We start from the raw sequence: 18,613 nt of genomic DNA on the forward strand, positions 1-18,613 counted from the left end.
GCCAGGAGAAGCTGTCAGCCGAGGACGGCTCGCTGGCCGGGCGGGCCGGGCAGGAGGTTTGACCGTCCCTCCAAGAAATGTACCAGTCTCACTACGGGGTCTTTCTTTCCCACGTCAGCACTTTGAAACACATTCCAAGTGATTTTAGATGATCTGAAGCGAGAACTTAAAAAGGAAGAGTGTTCCAGAGTCCTCTGGTTTGACTGTCGGTCACTCTGGGCAGCCCTGAAAAGCCCTGCTCCCTCCTGCCTGCGCGGGGCCTGCGTCAGCCCAGCCTCTGTCCACGTACATGAGGGCACTGGCCCAGGGCAGAGCTCACCCGAGGCAGGGGGCAGCAGGCAGTTTTAATCAGCCTAGCTGGGGCAGGGGCTCCTTCTCCTCCGGGGGGCCCGTGCCCAGCTCGTGGGTGTCTGTGGACAGGTATGCGTATTTTCCTCTTTCAACCTAAATCCTTCCAATGATCAGGGTGAGCCCAGAGCCCCTAGTGATGTCAGAAGGAAAGTCATATACCCCAAACTCCTCATCACAGGGCCACCCTGAGCCAGAGAAAGTCAGGATTTGCAACACAAACTTTCAAAGCAATTATTGTTCCACAAGATGAAACTCACAGATTGGAGAGAGCAAAAGAAATCAATGATAATTAAATTCTCTATAAACACGGTCCAACTCTCTGGGGGCCCTTACATGCAACATGGTCCAGAAGTCGAGTCTTGTTACAGGACAAACACACAGCTCGTTTTCGGGGAGTGGACCAGACCAAATCAATTTTTCTGTTGTTAGCCTTTGTTAACATATAAGTCACTTTTTTAGGGGGAAGAGAGGGGCCTGTGTGTTGGGGAGAGGCTGGGGTCACCGACCAGACAACTGGTAAAGTGGTATGAGCCGTCATTGTCCAGCCAGGACAGGATGTGACCCTGTGGCGGTCAAGGATGCCTGCTATGTCTCGGAGTAGGGCATGTGTGGGGACCACAACACGTGCAGGGTCCCAGGTGGCCGCCTTCCCCAAGGATTGGGGGACACACCTGCTTATACATACACCTAATCTCCAGAGCCAGTTGGTGACCCCAAGCTCGGTGTGGCCAGAGTACAGGAATCTTATGCTGCCAACTTAAAACCATGCCAAACTCCTTATTCCCCACGGCTGCTGTTCACCAGACACACCCCAGGTTGACGTCTTGGCATCTGAACCAGCATTTTGCCCCAGAGTCACCATCCCCCGGGGTCTTGTTTAAAATGCTGACTCCCAGGCCCCTCCCTGGGTGGGGTCCCTGAAAGCCAGGGTGTCACCCTCAGCTCTTTTCCTGCCTGATGAAGGCCCCAGGGACCAAGGGAACTGGTACTGCTTCTCCTGGAGCCAGAATGCTAAGCCATGGGCTCGGACCTCGGGCAAGTCATGGGGTGCCTCTGAGCCTTGGGGTCCACGTCTTTGAAACGTGGATGATGCCCCTACTTGTTGTGAACAAGAAAGGCAATGGCTCTCACACCCACAACGTGCTGTGTGGCTGCCTCTCTGCAGGCAGCAGCCCAAGCACTGAGGGAGGTGGGGAGCAGACACATGGTTTCCATCCAGGGCAGTCAAAGGGACCCAAGCGAATCCCTCAGGGGCCCCCAAGCCTGGGCTGGGACGCGCACTTGCACGGAGCTCCTTTTCCTCTGAGACAAGCCCTCCTGTCTTAGGTGCCCACCCTGGTCCACCGCCTGGGGTTAGGTCCTCCATGGCCATCATAAGAGGAAAAGAGTTGGACTGGGTGGCGGTGAAGCTGCGGCTTCTCCAACAGACCATCCCTGGGCTCCTGGCTTCTGGCTGACCCTCCTCTGAGCCCCCTGCCCCAGCTGACACCCCAGCAGTAGGAGGGAGAACTGCTCCCGGTGATTCTCCTCTGTGAGCAGGCAGGGGCCTTCCGGAAGCCCGCTGGGCACCTCCTGCCTAGTCTTTGCAACATCCCAGGACGCAGGATGGCTGCGGAGCCAGGAGGGAGGGGCCCCAGGAACGACCTGACGCAAGCATGCTGGCTCCCAGCCATTGCCCTTCCTGTGGGTGGGACGGGGGATGGTCCCACCAGGAGCCTGCCTCTCCCAACCCAAACCCAGCTGGCTCCTACCTGTATGGCTGCTCCCCGGTGTGTGTCCTCAGGTGTCTCGTGAGGTTTGCCGATCGGGGGAAGATCTTGCCACAGTACCTGGGGTGGAGGGGGTGGGGACACTGTTAGGCATGCTGCCGTAGACTTGGGAGTGGTTCCTCCAACTTGGCGTCTAGGGCCTGAGGTCACACAACTGGGAGGCAGGTGGCCAGGTGGCAGCATCCTGGATTTCAGTCACTCCTTCAGCCCTGGGGCCCAGCTGAGTTTCACAGAGAAGCCTGACCGGCCTACTCCGGCCCGCTCAGGCCGTGACCCCCGACCAAGCCATATCTCAGCCCTAATGCCCAACGGTGGCTGAGCTAGCTCGGACTGGCCTGGACAGGCCCACACAGCTGGGGACAGACACGGCACCTGTCTTCCCAGTGCTAGGTTTTCTGCTCCCTCCCAGAGCTGTGGTTAAACATTGACCAGTACACTTGGGCCTCAGGCCTTCCGAATACCGACTGGCTAGACCAAGGTTGCACTTTCTTGCACTCACATGAACACAGCTCAGTGGGGGCAGGGGGAGGTCACCCACACATGCATATTTCCGGGGAATGACCTCAAGTGGGTAACGGACTGTTTCTTGCTACTACGCTGTACTTTGACTGTGACTGAGAGCTTTTTCCTGAATGCAAAGGTTCACAGGCTGCAGTGCGGCACCTGTGGCCACCTTAACAGGGCCGCCCCACCAGCTCCCAGAGGCTGGCCACATCTCACCTGCACGTGTATCGCTCCTTGCCCTTCCTGAGGATGGGGTCGGAGAGCGTCGGGGGCGGGGACCGGAAGTTGAAGGGGTGGTGGGGGAGGGGCTGCAGGGAGCTGCCCGAATCTGCCTTCATGGCCGCGAAGCTCTCCAGCTTCTCTGTCATGGTCTCGATGGCTGACATCTGTTGGTATGAGAGCGGGAGAGGCTGCGGGACTCCCCTGAGCCATCATCTCTCTTGAGGAGCACCGACCCACCCCCACGGGCATATGGGGGTCCTCGACAACTGAGCACATCAGTTGACCAAGCCAGGACAAGGCCATGCGGGCCCTCAGGCCGTCATTGGAACCAGTGGTCTCCTGGCATCATCTTGGCCACTGGGCTAGATTCTTTCACTTTCTGCGGCCAGCCCTGCTCTCGTCCTTCCCTGGAGCCCTGCTTATGGTGTAGTGTCTAGGCTGTGGGAGGTGGAACTGACCGTCACCAGCCAGCCTCACTGCCTGGTTTGGTGGACATGAGTGGTCACACATCTCCTTATTTGGAAATGAGCCAGCAGTGCCCCACTGGCTTGACCCCTGGCCAGAACTGGTTGGCTAGTTTGGGTTAAAGACAGAATTTTATCCAGATTTTTTTTTTGAGTCTTGAAATATGAAGATAGCTACCTGAATCTCAGATTAAAACATGGACCACTGGCCTGGGGCACCACCACCACCTAGAGGCAGTAGGCCATAATTGCAGGCCAAGTACTAAAATAGCCCAAGACTGGATCCCACTAACCGAATGTTTAAAATGATAATGCCAATGTTACATGGCACAGGACATCTGATGGACAAAAGAAGCCACCTCTCTGCTTCTTGGAGATGCCAAGGACTTGCTTGGGGAGGAGAAGGGAGCATGGCATTGGTCATCTCCCCCTGGTGGGCAGAGTTCTGACCAGAATCCCAGACTGTGCCTCCCCTCAAGGCCTTGGGGCTTGGGGACTGGAGGGGGAACGGGGCTGACGGAGCTGCACAGGTCTCAGGAGCACTTCCCCTGCTCTCCTTCCCCCCATGGAGGTGGGCTGCCCCAAGAGTGCCTGCTGTGCACTGGGCCCTGTGGGAGGCTGGGGCGGGCCTGCACAGGAAGAGCTTTCATTATGCCCAGAGCCCCTCAGGGTTTATGATTAACAAAGGGAATTCCAGGAGCAAGCCTGGGTCTTGGCAGGAGTCACTAAGTCCCTCGAAGGTGGGGCCGGTGTCCCCAGGGCCCAGCTGGGCTCAGCCCTCAGCAGGCTCTCCATATACCTTTGCTAAACAAATATTTACAGGAGTGCATTTCACCTGGGAGACCCCAGAGGAGCGGATGGTGGTGTGGGGAGCAGGAGGGAGGAGGAGGGCAGGGCAGGGTGGGAATGGAGATGGAGACGGGAGGAAGAGCTTGTGTTTCTCCAAGTGCTTTGATCACTGGGAGAAACTGGCCATGGTACCATGGTGGACCCCTGGCAGCCAGCATCTGAAGAACGGGTGTGAGTGGGCGAGGTGAGGGAGGCGGAGGAGTGGCCGGCTGCACCACACCAGGGCCCCTCACTCAGTACTCGCTGTCTCTGAGCAATGCTAATGCCAACTACTCGGAGGAGGATCCTTGCTCATTTACTGCAAAACCTCGGCCACCAGTGAACTAAACCATGTGTCTCACTGCCAGGGGTCTTCTAGCGAGCCCTGCTCCTCCACCCCATCCAGTGCCAGGCCCTCACCTCTGTGGGGCCCTGTTCTCCAGGTACCCAATCAGAGGACTGCTGGTGGGGACAGAGGGCTCTTCACCAACGCTACTCGGAGGCCACAGCACATCAGTGGTGGAGATATTTTGCAATTTGGGGAACAACCAACTGGTTGCAATAAAAACACCCAGAAAGAGGTTAACGAATAGAAAATGGCCGAGGCCTCCCTGTGACCCTGGGCTGCCACCTTGGCCCCCAGCCAGCTGGGCCCAGGTGGCAGGGCTTTTAGCTTGGCCATCCCTATGGGGTAGGCACACTCCGTCCTCAGACACCGGATGCTTCCCACTGTGAGCTGCCCTCCCCATCTCTGCTGATGGACAGATGGAAATTGTCTTGCCCCCCGGCCGCTGTCCAGCCCCTCACCGCCCCCTCTACGCCTGGATGATGGCACCCCACATGCACAGACCGATGCCCATCTGCCTGCAGGTCTCAGCTTTAGCCATAGCCTTGGAAGGCCCTGGAACTCTCCACCACCTCAGACTCCTAGGACCCCCAGGGGTGGTGAGGGGCTGTGGCTGGGCAGCACTGCCTCACCCTGAACCCCGGGGGCTGCACACCTGCATGTTGGGCCTCAGAAGTGGAAGGCCTTGACAATGTCCTGCCTGGCACCTGACCAGCGCAGGCCGACATCTTCTACAGCAGTGACCCCGTACTTTGTAGAGAGCATCAGTTATCAGTGCTTTCTGCCTCAGTGATGGCCTGACCCTGGACCATTTAACTAGGTAACTTACTGGTCATCTCTGACCCCCACCACCTGGCTCTGGGCCCACAGGGCAGGCAGCAGGGGTGGCAGGGCCCAGGGGAGCAGGCAGGAGGGACCATGGGCGGCCGGCCCTCCCACCGGGCCTCTCTTCCTCAGGCCAGGGTGGGTCTCACGGAGGCCGCCCGCCAGTCCAGGCTGCTTGGCCTGCTCCGCCCGATCAGATATTCCCGGCCTGCGGAGCTCCCCCACAAACACAAACACAGGATGCGCCTGGACGGCTTGTCAGCTTTTTCCAGCCCGTCCCGAGGAAAATCGAGGGAAGTTATTCACCAAACTCCGAGGCCCCCACGAAACAATGGGAGGCGCTAAGTTTAGCTGTGAACCTGGGCAGGGAGTGGGTTTCACAAACTGGGGTGTTTGTCCAAGGCGGGAATCGCGGAGAAAGAGAACAATGGTCCAGTTTGGAGTCTGGGTTCAGGCCCGCCCCACAGCTCAGCTCCAGGACCCTGGGGGAGGGGGCAGCGGCCTGTGGCTCTGGGGAAGGGGCTGGGCCCCAGGGCAGTGACCACACGTGGGCACACGGGGCAGGGAATGGGGGAGACTCTGCTGGGCCCTGCTGCTCACCCTGGCTTCTGCCGCCCCTCTGTGCCCATCCCTGGGAGGAGGTGGCCGGAGGGGCAGACCAAGCGCCTGTAGGCTTGGTGGGGTCTGCATTCTCTTCCCCAGACCCCGACTCTAGTCTTGGTGGACGGCCTTGCCACCTTCTGTGGCCCAGGGGAGGGCGCCCCGCCAGCCTCCCACCTCTTGGGACCCTCCGCCCTCAATGTAGGTCCCTCTGCTTCTCTCCTGCCCCCCACCTCCTCCTGCTCGCTTTGTCCCCCTCGTCACTCAGCCTGTTCCTCTCCTGGTCTTTTCTCGTGAGCTCTCTCAAGGCCAGCGCACCCCAGAAAAGCCTGCTCATGTCCACACCTCGGGGCTGTGTCCCGAGTCTATTCCCCTTACATTCAAATTTCTTGGATTCACTCCATCCCTCTCTGTCCCCCGCCCCGACGAGGCTCGTTCCCCCTCCTAGAGCTGGAGCTGTGGCTGAGTGAGCCTTCCCTGAGCCAGGGTCCTCGCTGCCTCCGAGGGACCCACGGGGCTGCCCCTACCGAGGACCCCCCTCCTTCCTCACCTCCCCTGGCCCTTCTCATCCTCTCCAGCCTCACAGGCACCCATGGGGTCGGCAGGGAGAGAGCCCTCCTGGACCGGGAAGCTACGGCCCGGAGTGCCAAGGGGCCACCGTGCACATGGCCCCCCTTGGGAGCGTGGCTTGGTTTGGGTGGAACCTTGGGGTTCCCACCCCTCAAAGAGCCGTGTACAGCCTGGGGCAGCCCCGGACAGAGGGCCTCAGAATGGGGGTCCCGAGAGGAGCCCTCACCTGGCCCCGGCCCCCCGGGTCTTACCTGGGGGTGTAAGAGCAGCGGGGATGGCCGCAGGTACCTCTCCTTCAGGACGCCCACGGGGCCTGTCACCTTCCGCTTCTCCACCCTGCTGGACAGCAGCACAGAGGGTTACGTACCCCACCGAGCAGCCAGCGCCAGGCCGGGAGGGGCTGTGCCCCCGCCCCCCCCGACGCCCTCCCGAGCACCACTGGTCACAAGGCGTGAGGACCTCGCCACGGTGGTCCAGCTTCCGTGGCTCCCCGATTACCACGTCTCACCAGAGGGCCGTGGCGACATCCGTGACCCGGCCCACCTGCTCGCCTACGGGACCCTCCCAGCCCGCTGCCCGCGCCTGACACTCTCGCTCTGCTTCTCTCATGTGCCCCCCATCACCACACCCACTTCTGGACCCCTTCGAGTCCCTGCACGTCGCCCCCACCACTGCAGCTGCTGGCACCCATGCACGTGATGAATGCTTAATGCTGGAGTCCAGAATCTTCTCTGAAGGCCCTGAGCACATCAGCCTCTGCCAACAGGCCCGTCAGCCCTTGAGGGGTTGACCTTGTCAGGGTCCTGGCTGGCCTGCAGCAGAACGTGAAGCACACGGGAGGCTGTCGCCTACACCCCGCCTTCCCTGTCTCTCCTAGCCCTTTGCCGACTGGGCTGACCAGTCGAGTGACCAAGAAGTTTCTGTCCTGGGGAAGTCACCAGGGCCTCCCATAGCAGCCAGGCAGGCTCTGCCTAAAAACTCGTGATGGCTGCTGAGATGACAGTTCTAGAACCTTCCCCCAATGCCAGTGACAATTCTGTTCATCACAAAACAAGCAGAGGAGGTGGGTGGGTGGCACCCAGCGATTCCTCCTCTCACCGTTTCCCAGCAACGCCTGCCTCAGTCTCCCCATGGGGGCTGAGATTTACAAAGCGTGATTTGTGAGCCTGTTTCGCAGCGTCTCCGGCGCTTTGGGGACACTGTGCCTCTCCGCACACAGAAACAGCCCCTCTGAACCAGTCCTGAGCTGGATGCTCCCGTTCCCTTTGTGCCCGGGCCTTGCTGGGCTCCATGCTCATCTCACTCTAGCCTCCAGTGGACCAGCTGGGGCACTGACTGGAGCAGGACAGGGTATGGCCGCAGGGGGACAGCACTGCCACCCCGGAGGGCCAGAGGTAGGAGCCTCCCCTACAGGGCGAGGCTGCAGGTCACCCCACGGAGACCATGAGCCTGGTCCAGGAGGGAGAAGGGGGGGGCTGCACAACGAGCTGTGGGAAGATTCCCTCCCGGAGGAATAAAATAAAGGACCACACGTGTGGCTCTGGGAGAGGCCATATCCCTGTGTGGGAAATCAGCCTGGAGGGACCTCACTCTGCAGGCCTCCACCGAGGCCCCGTTCAAAGTGGGACTGTGTCGGATTCAGAGACACTGCAGGGTTGGTGGGCTGGGCCGAGAGGAGGGGGACCCTTGTGGGAGGAGGAGGGCCAGGTTTGGCTCCATCTCTTCTGCCTTTTTCTGTGTCACGTGGCAGTTCCACCAGGCTGGCTCCCAAGCGACCAAGGCCAGCTGACCCTAGTGACTCCCAGTGAGCATGGGGTCTCCAAGGTGCTTGGCTTACGTCACCAGCCCATCCTGCAGACACAGCAGCCATGTGATGGGGAGGGAGGTGAGAGGGGCTGGAGAGTCAGGGCAGCTGACTGGGCAGTGTTAGGGGGATGGAGGACTGTGGGTACACGTTCAGGGTCACCCACGGGGAATGGCCTGTGGGGAGTTTTGCTAGAGTCACCCTCAGGACCACCCAGGAGCCAACGGGGACCCTGTCCCCCAGCCCCGGGGCACAGCCTGTTCACGGGCAGTTCATTTGCCCACGCTCACTTGGGGAGAAACCTCCACCACGTGCGTTTGTCTACCTTGATTGTGTTGGGGTAGCAGGCAGACCGTGTGGAGCTCACCCACACTGGGGTGTCTGCTAGTGTCTGCGTGCAAAGGTGGGGCCCAGGCAGCCCCTCCAGCAGGTGCTGGACCCTAAACCCCCAGGGCAAGAGCCCAGGAATGCTGGGTCTCAGAGGAGCTCAGACGGTGGGGGGCCCTGAGGCCCAATCCCACTTCCCTGCTCCCCAAAATTCCAGGAAAAGGCCCAAGCCCTAAACCAGGCCAAGAATGGGGACAAGAGGGGCTGAGGGAGGGATGCCTGGAGAGTGAAGTGCAGAGGGGCAGACAAGGGCCAGAAGGAGAGCTGGGATGGGGAGGACGAGGAGGAGAGGAGGGGGCTGGAGGAGGCTGGGGGGAGCAGGAGAAGGTTAACTGAGAGCCTCGCATGCCTACTGGTTCCAACTCTGGGGGCCTGACCAGAAGGTTTTGTCCCTTGGTCTCCAATCACCCCCTCGCATCCTCTGCACAAGGGCCGCACGTCCCATGGACGCCTCCTCTCTCACATCCCAGCTGTCTCCTGGCCTCGCCTGGGCTCCTGGAGATTCTTATGCTAACCAGCAAGTGCTTCCTGGGCCTTTTGACGGCCACATTTGACCCAGAAAGTCGAGGAGCTGCCTTCGACAGATGAAAGCGATCCCCTCTCTGCCGAGCCTCCAGTCCACGTTGTCAGACCATCTACAGATGGTGTGTTTGTAAAGAAATACCTAAACAGGGCATTTTTCACGTTTCCCGTGGTGCTGACCTCAGGACAGGGCAGGAAACAGGACGGGCTGCAGACACAGTCCGGCTAGGGCCACGGGCGTGGAGCATGGAGAGCGGGGGCCCGTGTGGGTGTGCTGGTCTGGTGGGCAGAGCGGGAGGCCAGCCCGTCTCCCCCTCGGCTGGCAGCTCTGCCTGGCTTGACATCATTTTCTCCCACATGGACCTCAGCAGGTGTGATCTCCTCAGCCACGTGCCCACCCCCATGCCAGGGAACAGCAGGCGCTCAGGACCTCAAGGTGGCCACATGCTCCTGGGCTCTCCACAAGCCAGTGCATGCGTGCACACGCGTGCGCACAGGGCCTCTCTCACATGGATGCGGAGGCCCGTATCAGCTACAACAGCCTGTGCTGGTTTGCCGGCACCTCCAGGACCCCTCCCAAGCCCACCCACGTGCACAGACAGCACTTTCCTCAGGGCGCAGCTTGCCCAGCACCCCGGGGACACATGGTGCTGGCGGGGTCTGACCCCTCCCACCTAAGCAGCCCACTTGATCAGAGCCTGCCCAGAAACTGGGGAGGGGGATTACATCACCCCTTCCCAGAAGGGCTAGCAGAGGTGGGATATTGATTGTTTGCAAACCTCCAAAATTTCCTCCTTCCTTCCTCCTCCCCCGCTCTGGGGACCAGTGGCTCCTTCTCCGATTTCCCTTGGGCCAGCAGAAACCCCCAGCTGTGGCTCTGGGGGATGGTGGGGGCCACAAGAGCAGCCACAGGGAAGCGGAGACGCTGGGAAGTGGAGAGATGCTCAGAGGAAAGAGCAAGGATCTGAGATGTGTGGGAGGCAGAGCTGGTCCAGAGAAGACAGTGGGAGACAGTGGGAAGGCCTCTGGGGTGGGTCTGAGTGGAGGCTCCGGAGGGGCTCAAGGCATGGCAGGGGGTAGCCTAGTGGCTGTCAGCGAAGGGGAAGTGTGTGTGTCTGGGAGGCCCTACCACAGCCTCCCAAGTGCCCACCCTAGGAATGCGCCAAGCCAGGCATGCCCTCTGGAGCAGCAGGGACCCCCAAGAGCTCAGGCGCCCCCGTGAGGTCAGCAAAGGCAAAGGGATGAATCTTGGGGGAGCACAAGAGAGCATCACCTCCCTCACGCTGACCTGCCCAGCTCTCCAGCTGGGTCGGCCCCTTTGGGAGGGCAGGTGAGGGCAGGGCATGTTAATACCTGTAGATGGGGTCCATGAAAAAGGGCGACGGCTTGGCGTAGTGCAGCGAGGGCTGCTGGGGCAGCTGTGCCGGGCACACCTTGGGCAGCCCCTCGCCTGCCCCCAGCTTGCGCTCGCCGTAGATGTGGTTCTTGCGGGGCTCCCGACCCCCTCCGTTCTGGCTGGCTCGGACGCGGCTGCCGATGCTCAGGTCCAGCGGCTGCTCCTCGCCGGACGCGGGGGCCGGGGGCACCTTGGGCACAGGCAGGATGGGCTTGGCCTCTTTTGGTTTGGTGGTGAGGTCGAAGGGGGACTCGGCGCTGGGGCCGCCCACCTTGAGGGCGTCCTGGGGTGACTTTGGCTCGGCCTTGACCAGCAAGTTGTGGGCGAGGGTGCGGTCCGTGAAGGGGTAGAGGGAGTGGGGGAAATTGGGCAGGAGCTGGAAGGGGAAGACTGAGTGGTAGGGCAGCGCGCCCAGCTTCTTCTCCTGCATGCCCATGAAGCCGGGGCCAAAGTACTTCTCGGCGATGGAGGCGATGGCCTTGATGGAGTCACCCGCGGCGCCTGACGCGGTCAGCAGCTGCTCATCGGGCGGCGGGAAGAAGGAGTGCTGGGAGTAGAAGACGGGCACTTCGCCCACGCTGTTCGGGGCCCCCGGGGGCGCGGCGCCACCCCCAGACTCAGGCTTGCCCTCGGCCGCCTTGCCCTTGGCCTTGTCGCGGTCGCTGTCCACGTCGCTGTCCAGGTCCGAACCTGTCCCCGTGGTCGTGTCCAGGTCGGTCCCGGTCGTGGTGTTGACGTCCTCGAAGTCGCTGCCGTCTGACATGTCGCTGCTCCGGGTCTTCAGCTTCTCGGCGTACGAGTCCTCCAGGCGGCTCTCGAACTTCTCCTCCGGCCCCGTGGCCGCCGTGGCCCCCTGGCCGCTGTTGCCGACGGCGGAGACGAGGGGCAGGGCTGGGTTTCCCAGGGGGCTGGGGAGCTTGGCATCCTGGGCGTGGTTCAGGGGGCTCTTGAGCAGCGGCGTGGGAGGTAGCAGAGGCGGCCGGGGGTACAGGGACGGAGGGAAGATGCCCGGGAAGCCCGGGGTGAGCGCGGGGAAGGCCGGGGGGGCCGCGGAGAAGGGCAGGCTCCCGGGATGTGGCCTGGAGGGGAAGTACTCATTGAAGCCCAGGCTAGCGTGGTTGAGGTTGGGGGGGGGCTTGGCCTTGTCCATCATGGCGCTGGGGGTCAAGGGCAGGCCCGGGGCAAAGAGGCTGCCCGGTGTGTAATGGTTCTTGCCCTCGCAGAAGCGCCGGTGCTTGTTGAGGGAGGAGGTAGTGCTGAACATCTGCCCGCAGTCCCTGCACTTGATCTGTGTGCGGCAGTCAGCGTGCATCCGCTTGTGCCGGCACAGGTTGGAGAACTGCGTGTAGGATTTGTGGCAGACCTCACCTAAAACATCAGCAGAAAGCAAAGACAAATACGATATGAAATTACGGGAAACTCTGCGGTTTCAGGGGAGCAGGACAAGGGGCGCTTCTGGTCCCAGTGATTGGAGTAGCCTGTGCTTGTGTATGTGAGCACACGTGTGTGTGTGTGTGTGTACATGCAAGTGTGTATGTGGGGTATGTGTTCATGTGAGCACATGTGCATGCATGTGTGTCTGTATACGTGCGTGCACGTGCGTATGTGGGCATGCATGCATGTGTGTCTGTGGGCACACACGTGTGGCTGCATGCATGTGTATGCAATACATGTGCACATGCATGTATGTGTTTCATGCACACTGTGCATGCATGTGTGTATATGTGCGTGCACACATGTGCTTGCATGTGTACATGTAGGGATATATGCATGTGTGCCCGTACTTGTGTCTGGACATACATGTGTGCATATGTATGTGTATGTGTGTGCATGTTGTTGGTGCATGTGTGCACAAGTGTGTGTATGTGTGCACATCTGTATGTGTGTGCCTGTGCATGTGTGTGTGTGCGCCCCACCCTGGGGCTGCCCTCTGGTGACCAGTACAGACTGGCAAGGACCATCTGTGCCTTCCCTGGGGTCTCTGGGTCCGCTTGGACAGATCTCACGGCACCTCAACCTTCTCTGTTGGAAAATGAGGTGCTGTAGTTTGTGCCCCCCTCTCCCATGAGAGTTTGCAACGTGGGGGCCAAGGTCTTCTGAAATCGCTCCGAGGGTTGGGCAAAGCCCTGGCATGCAGCCGTGTGTGCCGCTGCATCAGCTCGCCTGGGACTCCTGCCCTACCTCCCTGCCGTCTTCAGTGACGCTGTTCCAGCAGGGGACAGAGAAAAACACCAACCCCCCAGACTAGGTCTCCTGCTTTCTAAAGTTTAAAACGCTCCCCGCTCCCTCCCTCGCCTCTGTCCTAGGCCCTGCAACCCATACCCGGAGAGGGAGGCCTCAGGGGTGACCAGCCCACTCGGGGGTTCTTTTCTTTTTTTTTTTTTTTGTGTGAGGAGATCAGCCCTGAGCTAACGTCTGCCAATCCTCCTCTTTTTTTGCTGAGGAAGACTGGCCCTGGGCCAACATCTGTGCCCATCTTCCTCCACTTTACACGGGACGCCACCACAGCATGGCCTGCCAAGCAGTGTGTCGGTGCGCGCCTGGGATCTGAACGGCGAACCCTGGGCCGCCGCAGCGGAGCGCGCGCACCCAACCGCTTGCGCCACCGGGCTGGCCCCCACTCGGGGTTTCTTAGTTGGAGAGTCTGGGCTTTGGGAACACGGCTCCTGGAGGTGCATGGTCACCGTTTGGGGGTGGCCTGAAGGTGGGGATGGGAGGCAAGCCCTATGTAGGGCTGTGCGGAGAGGGGCTGGTTCCACGTTTGAGAAAAGTGAAACCTTCCCAAATTGGGATGAAGAGGCAGCAGCAGGCTCTGCTCTTAACAGGAGAGGGCAGTGCTAGCCGGAGCCGAACACCAGGACCCAGAGGCCCAGGAGACTCCATCTCGCCATTTTCCCAATGGCCTGTGAGTGGAGTGTCAACAAATCGCCAGCTTTTTTTCTCCTCTTGTTTTTCTAACCAAAAACTGAGGAACACACATGCGCGCGCACACACGCACACCCTGCGTGTCTCTCTCTCTGCAGGACAATCTGTTTCCTAACTGCAGCCCCAGTGGCAACAATGATTTCAACGAGTCTCCTGCTCACCACAAATCCTCAACTGCCTGATGTCACGCTCTTCTAGCTGAGCGCTTTGGCCCTGAGATTGTCGTGTTCTTTAATCACACTATCTATTTACATTAGCGGCTCTGCCTTCCTGGTCGTCTGGCATGGCGGGACGTCCTCCAGGCTGTGGGGAGAAGAGCGCCACCTGGTTTAACTGCATCTGCCCTCTTCAGGAGGCACGGACGCAGAAGCGCTGCTCCCCGGGCACGGTCTGTAAACACCCTCAGGCTCTGCAGGCTGCCAGCACGGCTTTGTCCGTGCCGTGTTAGCGGTTGCTGCCATCCTGACCTTGGAAACTGGCCTTCAGCAGGCCCTCACCCCAGGCAGCTCCTAGGAGGGGCCTCCTGGGCCAGCGGCCATGCCAGGGCACAGGGAGCCGGGGACCCTCCGTTCCCATCCATCCGCTCACTTGATGAGGCGTCCTGCAGAAACACTGGGGCTACAGAGGGGCCTCTGGGAGACTGAGGTCCCCAGAGAGGCAGGTCCTGGACCTAGGACGGCCAACAGCTGGCTAAAAGCTGGCAAAGGGAGGTGGCTGCCTGCAGGGGCTGAGAAAGGCCCGGGCTGCCCACAGCAAACTGGACGTGGGGACCAGGCCCTGCCAGGATGCAGAGGGGCCCTGGCCAGTACTTGTCTCAGTCAGCAGTTTCTTTTCCTCATAGGGCGTGTGTGGATGCACATCCGCAAACACACGGACACACACACTCACTCTGGAGAAGGTTCTTTTCTGGAAAGTGCCCACTGGACTGTCTGCCTGTGTGCCCAGGTACCCTACCCCTCTCTCACATGCACACACACCTGGCACACACTTGACCTCCCTGGTGCAAGGGACATCACTGGGAGGTAACATCATCTGTCTGAGTGGTCGGTGAGGAGGGGGCTCAGGGGCTTCCAGCCAGGGCTTTGGTGCTGATCCGTGGGTGCTGTGGGTGTGCGCCCACATGCCACCCAGGGGTGGACGTGGAGTCTGTGCACACTGGCAACTGCCCCGCCACAGCCTGCGTGCCTGTAAGCGACTGTTCTTCTCTTGGAAGTGCCACGTCGGTGCCCTCGTCTCCCTTACGTGCAGAGCTTCCTTTCCAGGCCTAACCACAGCCCCCTCCCGTGGGCCGAGGGACACTCTGCCGTGGTCCGGAGGATGTGCAAGGTCGTATTTCACTTCTGATTTCTAGAATTTGTGCCACCCTCTCTGAATGAAATGTTCATACATGCAACCTGGCCAACCGTGGGGCTTTCTCCCTGGCTTTACCCCTTAGCCAAAAGCCAAGGCACCAAGTTGAGCATGGAGCGCGGACAAGAGACAGAGAGCTGCTGACCCCCTGCAGGGCCCAGCCAGGGTGCCCCGTGCTCCCCCATCCACGTGGGGAGGCCGTGCAGGCAGTGGGAACAGTGGGCTCGGACCCTTCCAGAGCGCTGTGGCTCCTGGAACTTACGTGGTTAATACAACCCAACGAGACTGCACAAAGCTTGTTTGCAAGCCCAGAAAGGTGGCAACTGTTGAGCCAGGCACACTTTTCCTGTCTAAGCTTAAACACTCGGAGCTGCCGCCTGGTGCACTCAGACGCACCCCTCCCACAGTGGGATTCGCTGGGACACTCACGCACGGAAAGTAGGACACTGCGCACCTCCAGTCGCAAAGTCACGGCCCCTAGCCCCACTCCCATGCAGCTCGCCTCTCCCCGGCCCCTCTCAAAGGGAGGGGGCCTTGCTCCCCCACACCTGCAGAGCGGTGGCGCTGCTCACACCACTGCTCAGATGCTCTCTTTCCAGGGCTGCAGGGGAAGGAGGTGGGGGAAAGACCACACTAGAGGAGGGGTCAACAGGCAGGGCTTTGCTTCCTCGGCTGGGGGAGTGAGTGACTCAGGTAGGCTAGGGTCTGAGTCCACTCTAGCAGGACAGTCAGAAGCTTGGGCTGGGGGCAGCGGGCAGGAGAGGGGCACAGCCCCAGCTACCCAACAAAGGCCTGACCAACCAGTTATCATGGCCTCTTTGTCCAGCACTGGAACAACCTCCACATTGGCAAAGACACCCTGACCCTGGTCCCCAAATTCGCAGAGTTACCCCTTCTTGCACTGACAGGATGGAGCCTGAGAGGTTCCAGTTCAAGGCCTGGGGTCAGGGGCCAGGCCCCTTGAGCTAGAATCAGGGCTCTGCAGCAAGGCATCGAGCACCTGGTCACTTGTCTTGAAACCTCAGTTTCCCTCTCTGTCAGCTGGAGACAGTGCAGCCCCGCTCTGTAGGGTTTTGTAAGGATGCCATGAGATAATGTGTGTGAAATGATGGCTCAGCGCAATGCTGGTGTGAAATGACTCAAGACAATTTGTGTGACATGACGACTTAGCACAATCTCGTGTAAATGATGACTCAGCGCAAGGCTGGTCTAAAATGATGACTCCACACAATTTGCGTGAAATGATGGCTCAGTACAATACTAGGCAGAGAGGAACCTTCAGTGGCTTCCAAACCCACTGAGAATTGGACTCATGCCTCTGCACTGGCCCACAAGGTCCCCGGGACTTGGGCCTTGTGACCTCTGACCCCTCTCCTATTACTCTCCCTCCCTCACTCCCTAAACAGATCCTGGCCTCAAGGCCTCTGTGCTGGAAGCCCCTTGCCCGGAGCCTCCTCCGCAGGGCCCCCTTGGCTCACTCCCACACGTCCTCCGGGTCTCTGCTAGAACACCTCTCAGCTGACAGGCCATCCTGGCCTCACATTGTACTCACAGGAGCGGCGCCCACCTGGGCTGCCCCCCGGCACCTGGAGAGCCTCCTGCCCCCTAGGCTGTGGCTTGTTCCATGTGCTGTTATTGTTTATCCGGCTTAGCCTCTGTCTCCTCCACTGGAGGAGAGGAGGAGCTCCATGGGGACAGGGGCCCAGTTATGTATGGCCAGTGCTGGGTGCTCAGCCCGGCTCCCCAAAAGTTGCTGTGAGGGTGAACAGCGCTGGGCTTGTCACCCCTCCTGGAGCTCAGGTTGGGCAGACAAGTGCAGGGGAGAGGAGGGGGAGCGGGGAGGGCAGGCTGCTGGCTCCTGCAGGTCCTTGTGTACTGCCCACCACCCACCATCTGCCACTGGAGGGATAAGCACAGGGGAGGAACCAAGGAGGGGAGGAGGGGAAAGTGAGGCCAGAGCAAGAGATCCCAACCATAAATGCGAGGGCGCAAAGCGAAGAAGAGGCGGCACCAGGAGAGCGTCCAGGCCTGGGCGTCGTGCGGCAGAGGTGTCGGCAGCTGGCGCCGTGCTTTTGGAACAGGCGGGGTCCCGGGAGCTGGGGAGAGCCTGGGGAGTTGCGGCCCAGCCGGGGCGACTTACATATGAAAGGCTTGACGGTGCTGTGGATGTGCTTGTGTTGCTTGAGGCCCGAGGACGTGGCGAAGGTCTTCCCGCAGTCGGGGCAGGCGTGGGCCCGCGCGCCCACGTGCTGGGAGCGGATGTGCCGCTGCAGGTTGCTGGGGTCCGTGAACACCTGGGGAGAGGGACACCGTGGGCTCTCGCCCCGCCTGCTCGCTCCCCTGTTGGCGTGGTTCTGGCCGCTGGATGGGGATCTCGCTCGCTGCTCCGCCCCCTGCACTGAGCCTGGCCTAATGGCTCTCTGCTGGAGCAGTGACTCACTGGACGGCCTTAGGGGAGCCATCCAGCCTCCCCCAGACTCTGTCTCCTCAGTAACAGTCCCCGAGAGAACGGTAGCTGTGAGGATGCTCAAGGCAGGAACTCAGAAAGCGTTTTTACGCTAAAGTGCCATGACAGGTGAGGCTCACCCCCCTGCCTCTCCTTGCACGTCGGTGGAGGCAGGGGAAAGGAGCCCTCCCTGGAGAGGACCTGGGTCTGGTCTTGCTCACGCCTTCTTCCCTCTGCATGACCCAGCACACTCCCTCTCTTCCCCATAAACGGAAGGACCCCAATGACTTCGGGGCATCTCACGTGCTCTCCACCCTTCCTCTGGATTTTGATGGCAGGGGCGGGGCAGGGTGCCCACGGCAGGCGAGCATTTGGGGGCGGGCAGCGCACACGCTAGTTACCTTCACGCAGTTTTCACATTCGAAGCGCTTGCCGCTGTCGTGGGACATCTGGTGGCGGATGAGGTTGGACTTCCAGTTGAAGGCCTTGGGACACTGGTCACACTTGTATTCTCGCTCCTCTGTGTGGACGATCATGTGCTGCTCCAAGCTGTGCACAGAGGCCGGGGGTCACTCAGGGCCTGCTGCCTGGGGAAGGAGGCCCTAAACCCATCACGGCCTGTTCTCAGCAGCCCCTGGAGTCCCTGACACTCCTTGCTCAGGGATCAGAGCAAGTCTTGGTAGCGTGTCTGTCCACTTCCTCTCTGGACAGGTCAACGGGATGGAGGGGCAGAGACGGCCTTCCTACATCACATGGGGAAGAAGCTGGTGCCTGGACAGAGCTCAGGCCCTCATCCAAGACCACCCCTCAGGCATCCAGAGGCAGGGTGGGACCCCAACTCACACTTCCCAGCTGCTCTTCAAGATAATCTTAACCTTGAAGCTAACCTTGGGCCTAAGAAAAAAGGGGTCTGGAATCTTCCAATATTGCCATGAACCCCAGAGTGGGGGTGAGGCCCGGGAAACCCAAGGCCATCCCCTGGCCAGGCTGAGAGCCTGCCCGCCACGCACACATGCAGGAGGTAGGCTGGGGTGGACGAGTGGGTCTCCAAATGAGATGTGATAGGGTGGGGAGGGTACAGCTGCCCTGGAGGGGCCGCGGCACTTGGATGAACGAGCAGCTCCTAATCCCCTCCTCTCGGGGGACACCCCACTTCTCCTTCTGTCCCAGGTATGACCGTTAATCTTCATGAGCTGAGCAGTAATACATCACGGCCCGTTAATTACGGGGCCCAGCCATCCATTAGATCAGAAACGCTTGGTTCCTGAGCAGCACAGATTGTATCTTTTTCCCTGTTGTTAATT

General features: G+C 60.4%; 1 protein-coding gene across 1 annotated transcript in view; it reads right to left on the minus strand.

Moving 5' to 3' along the window:
• PRDM16 (PR/SET domain 16) overlaps window positions 1-18,613 on the minus strand; it is a 231,359-nt gene that overhangs the window by 12,058 nt on the left and 200,688 nt on the right. Inside the window, exons 8-13 of the mRNA XM_087445768.1 lie at window positions 17,711-17,858; window positions 17,004-17,157; window positions 10,546-11,956; window positions 6,731-6,815; window positions 2,841-3,010; window positions 2,103-2,180 (exon numbers count right to left, since the gene is read on the minus strand). Of these exons, the coding sequence (XP_087301894.1) occupies window positions 2,103-2,180; window positions 2,841-3,010; window positions 6,731-6,815; window positions 10,546-11,956; window positions 17,004-17,157; window positions 17,711-17,858 (2,046 nt within the window). The remainder of the gene's footprint in view (window positions 1-2,102; window positions 2,181-2,840; window positions 3,011-6,730; window positions 6,816-10,545; window positions 11,957-17,003; window positions 17,158-17,710; window positions 17,859-18,613) is intronic.

The sequence above is a fragment of the Ceratotherium simum genome, chromosome 22 (genome assembly GCF_057802395.1).
Source record: "Ceratotherium simum simum isolate JZ-2026a chromosome 22, ASM5780239v1, whole genome shotgun sequence".
NCBI lineage: Eukaryota > Metazoa > Chordata > Mammalia > Perissodactyla > Rhinocerotidae > Ceratotherium > Ceratotherium simum.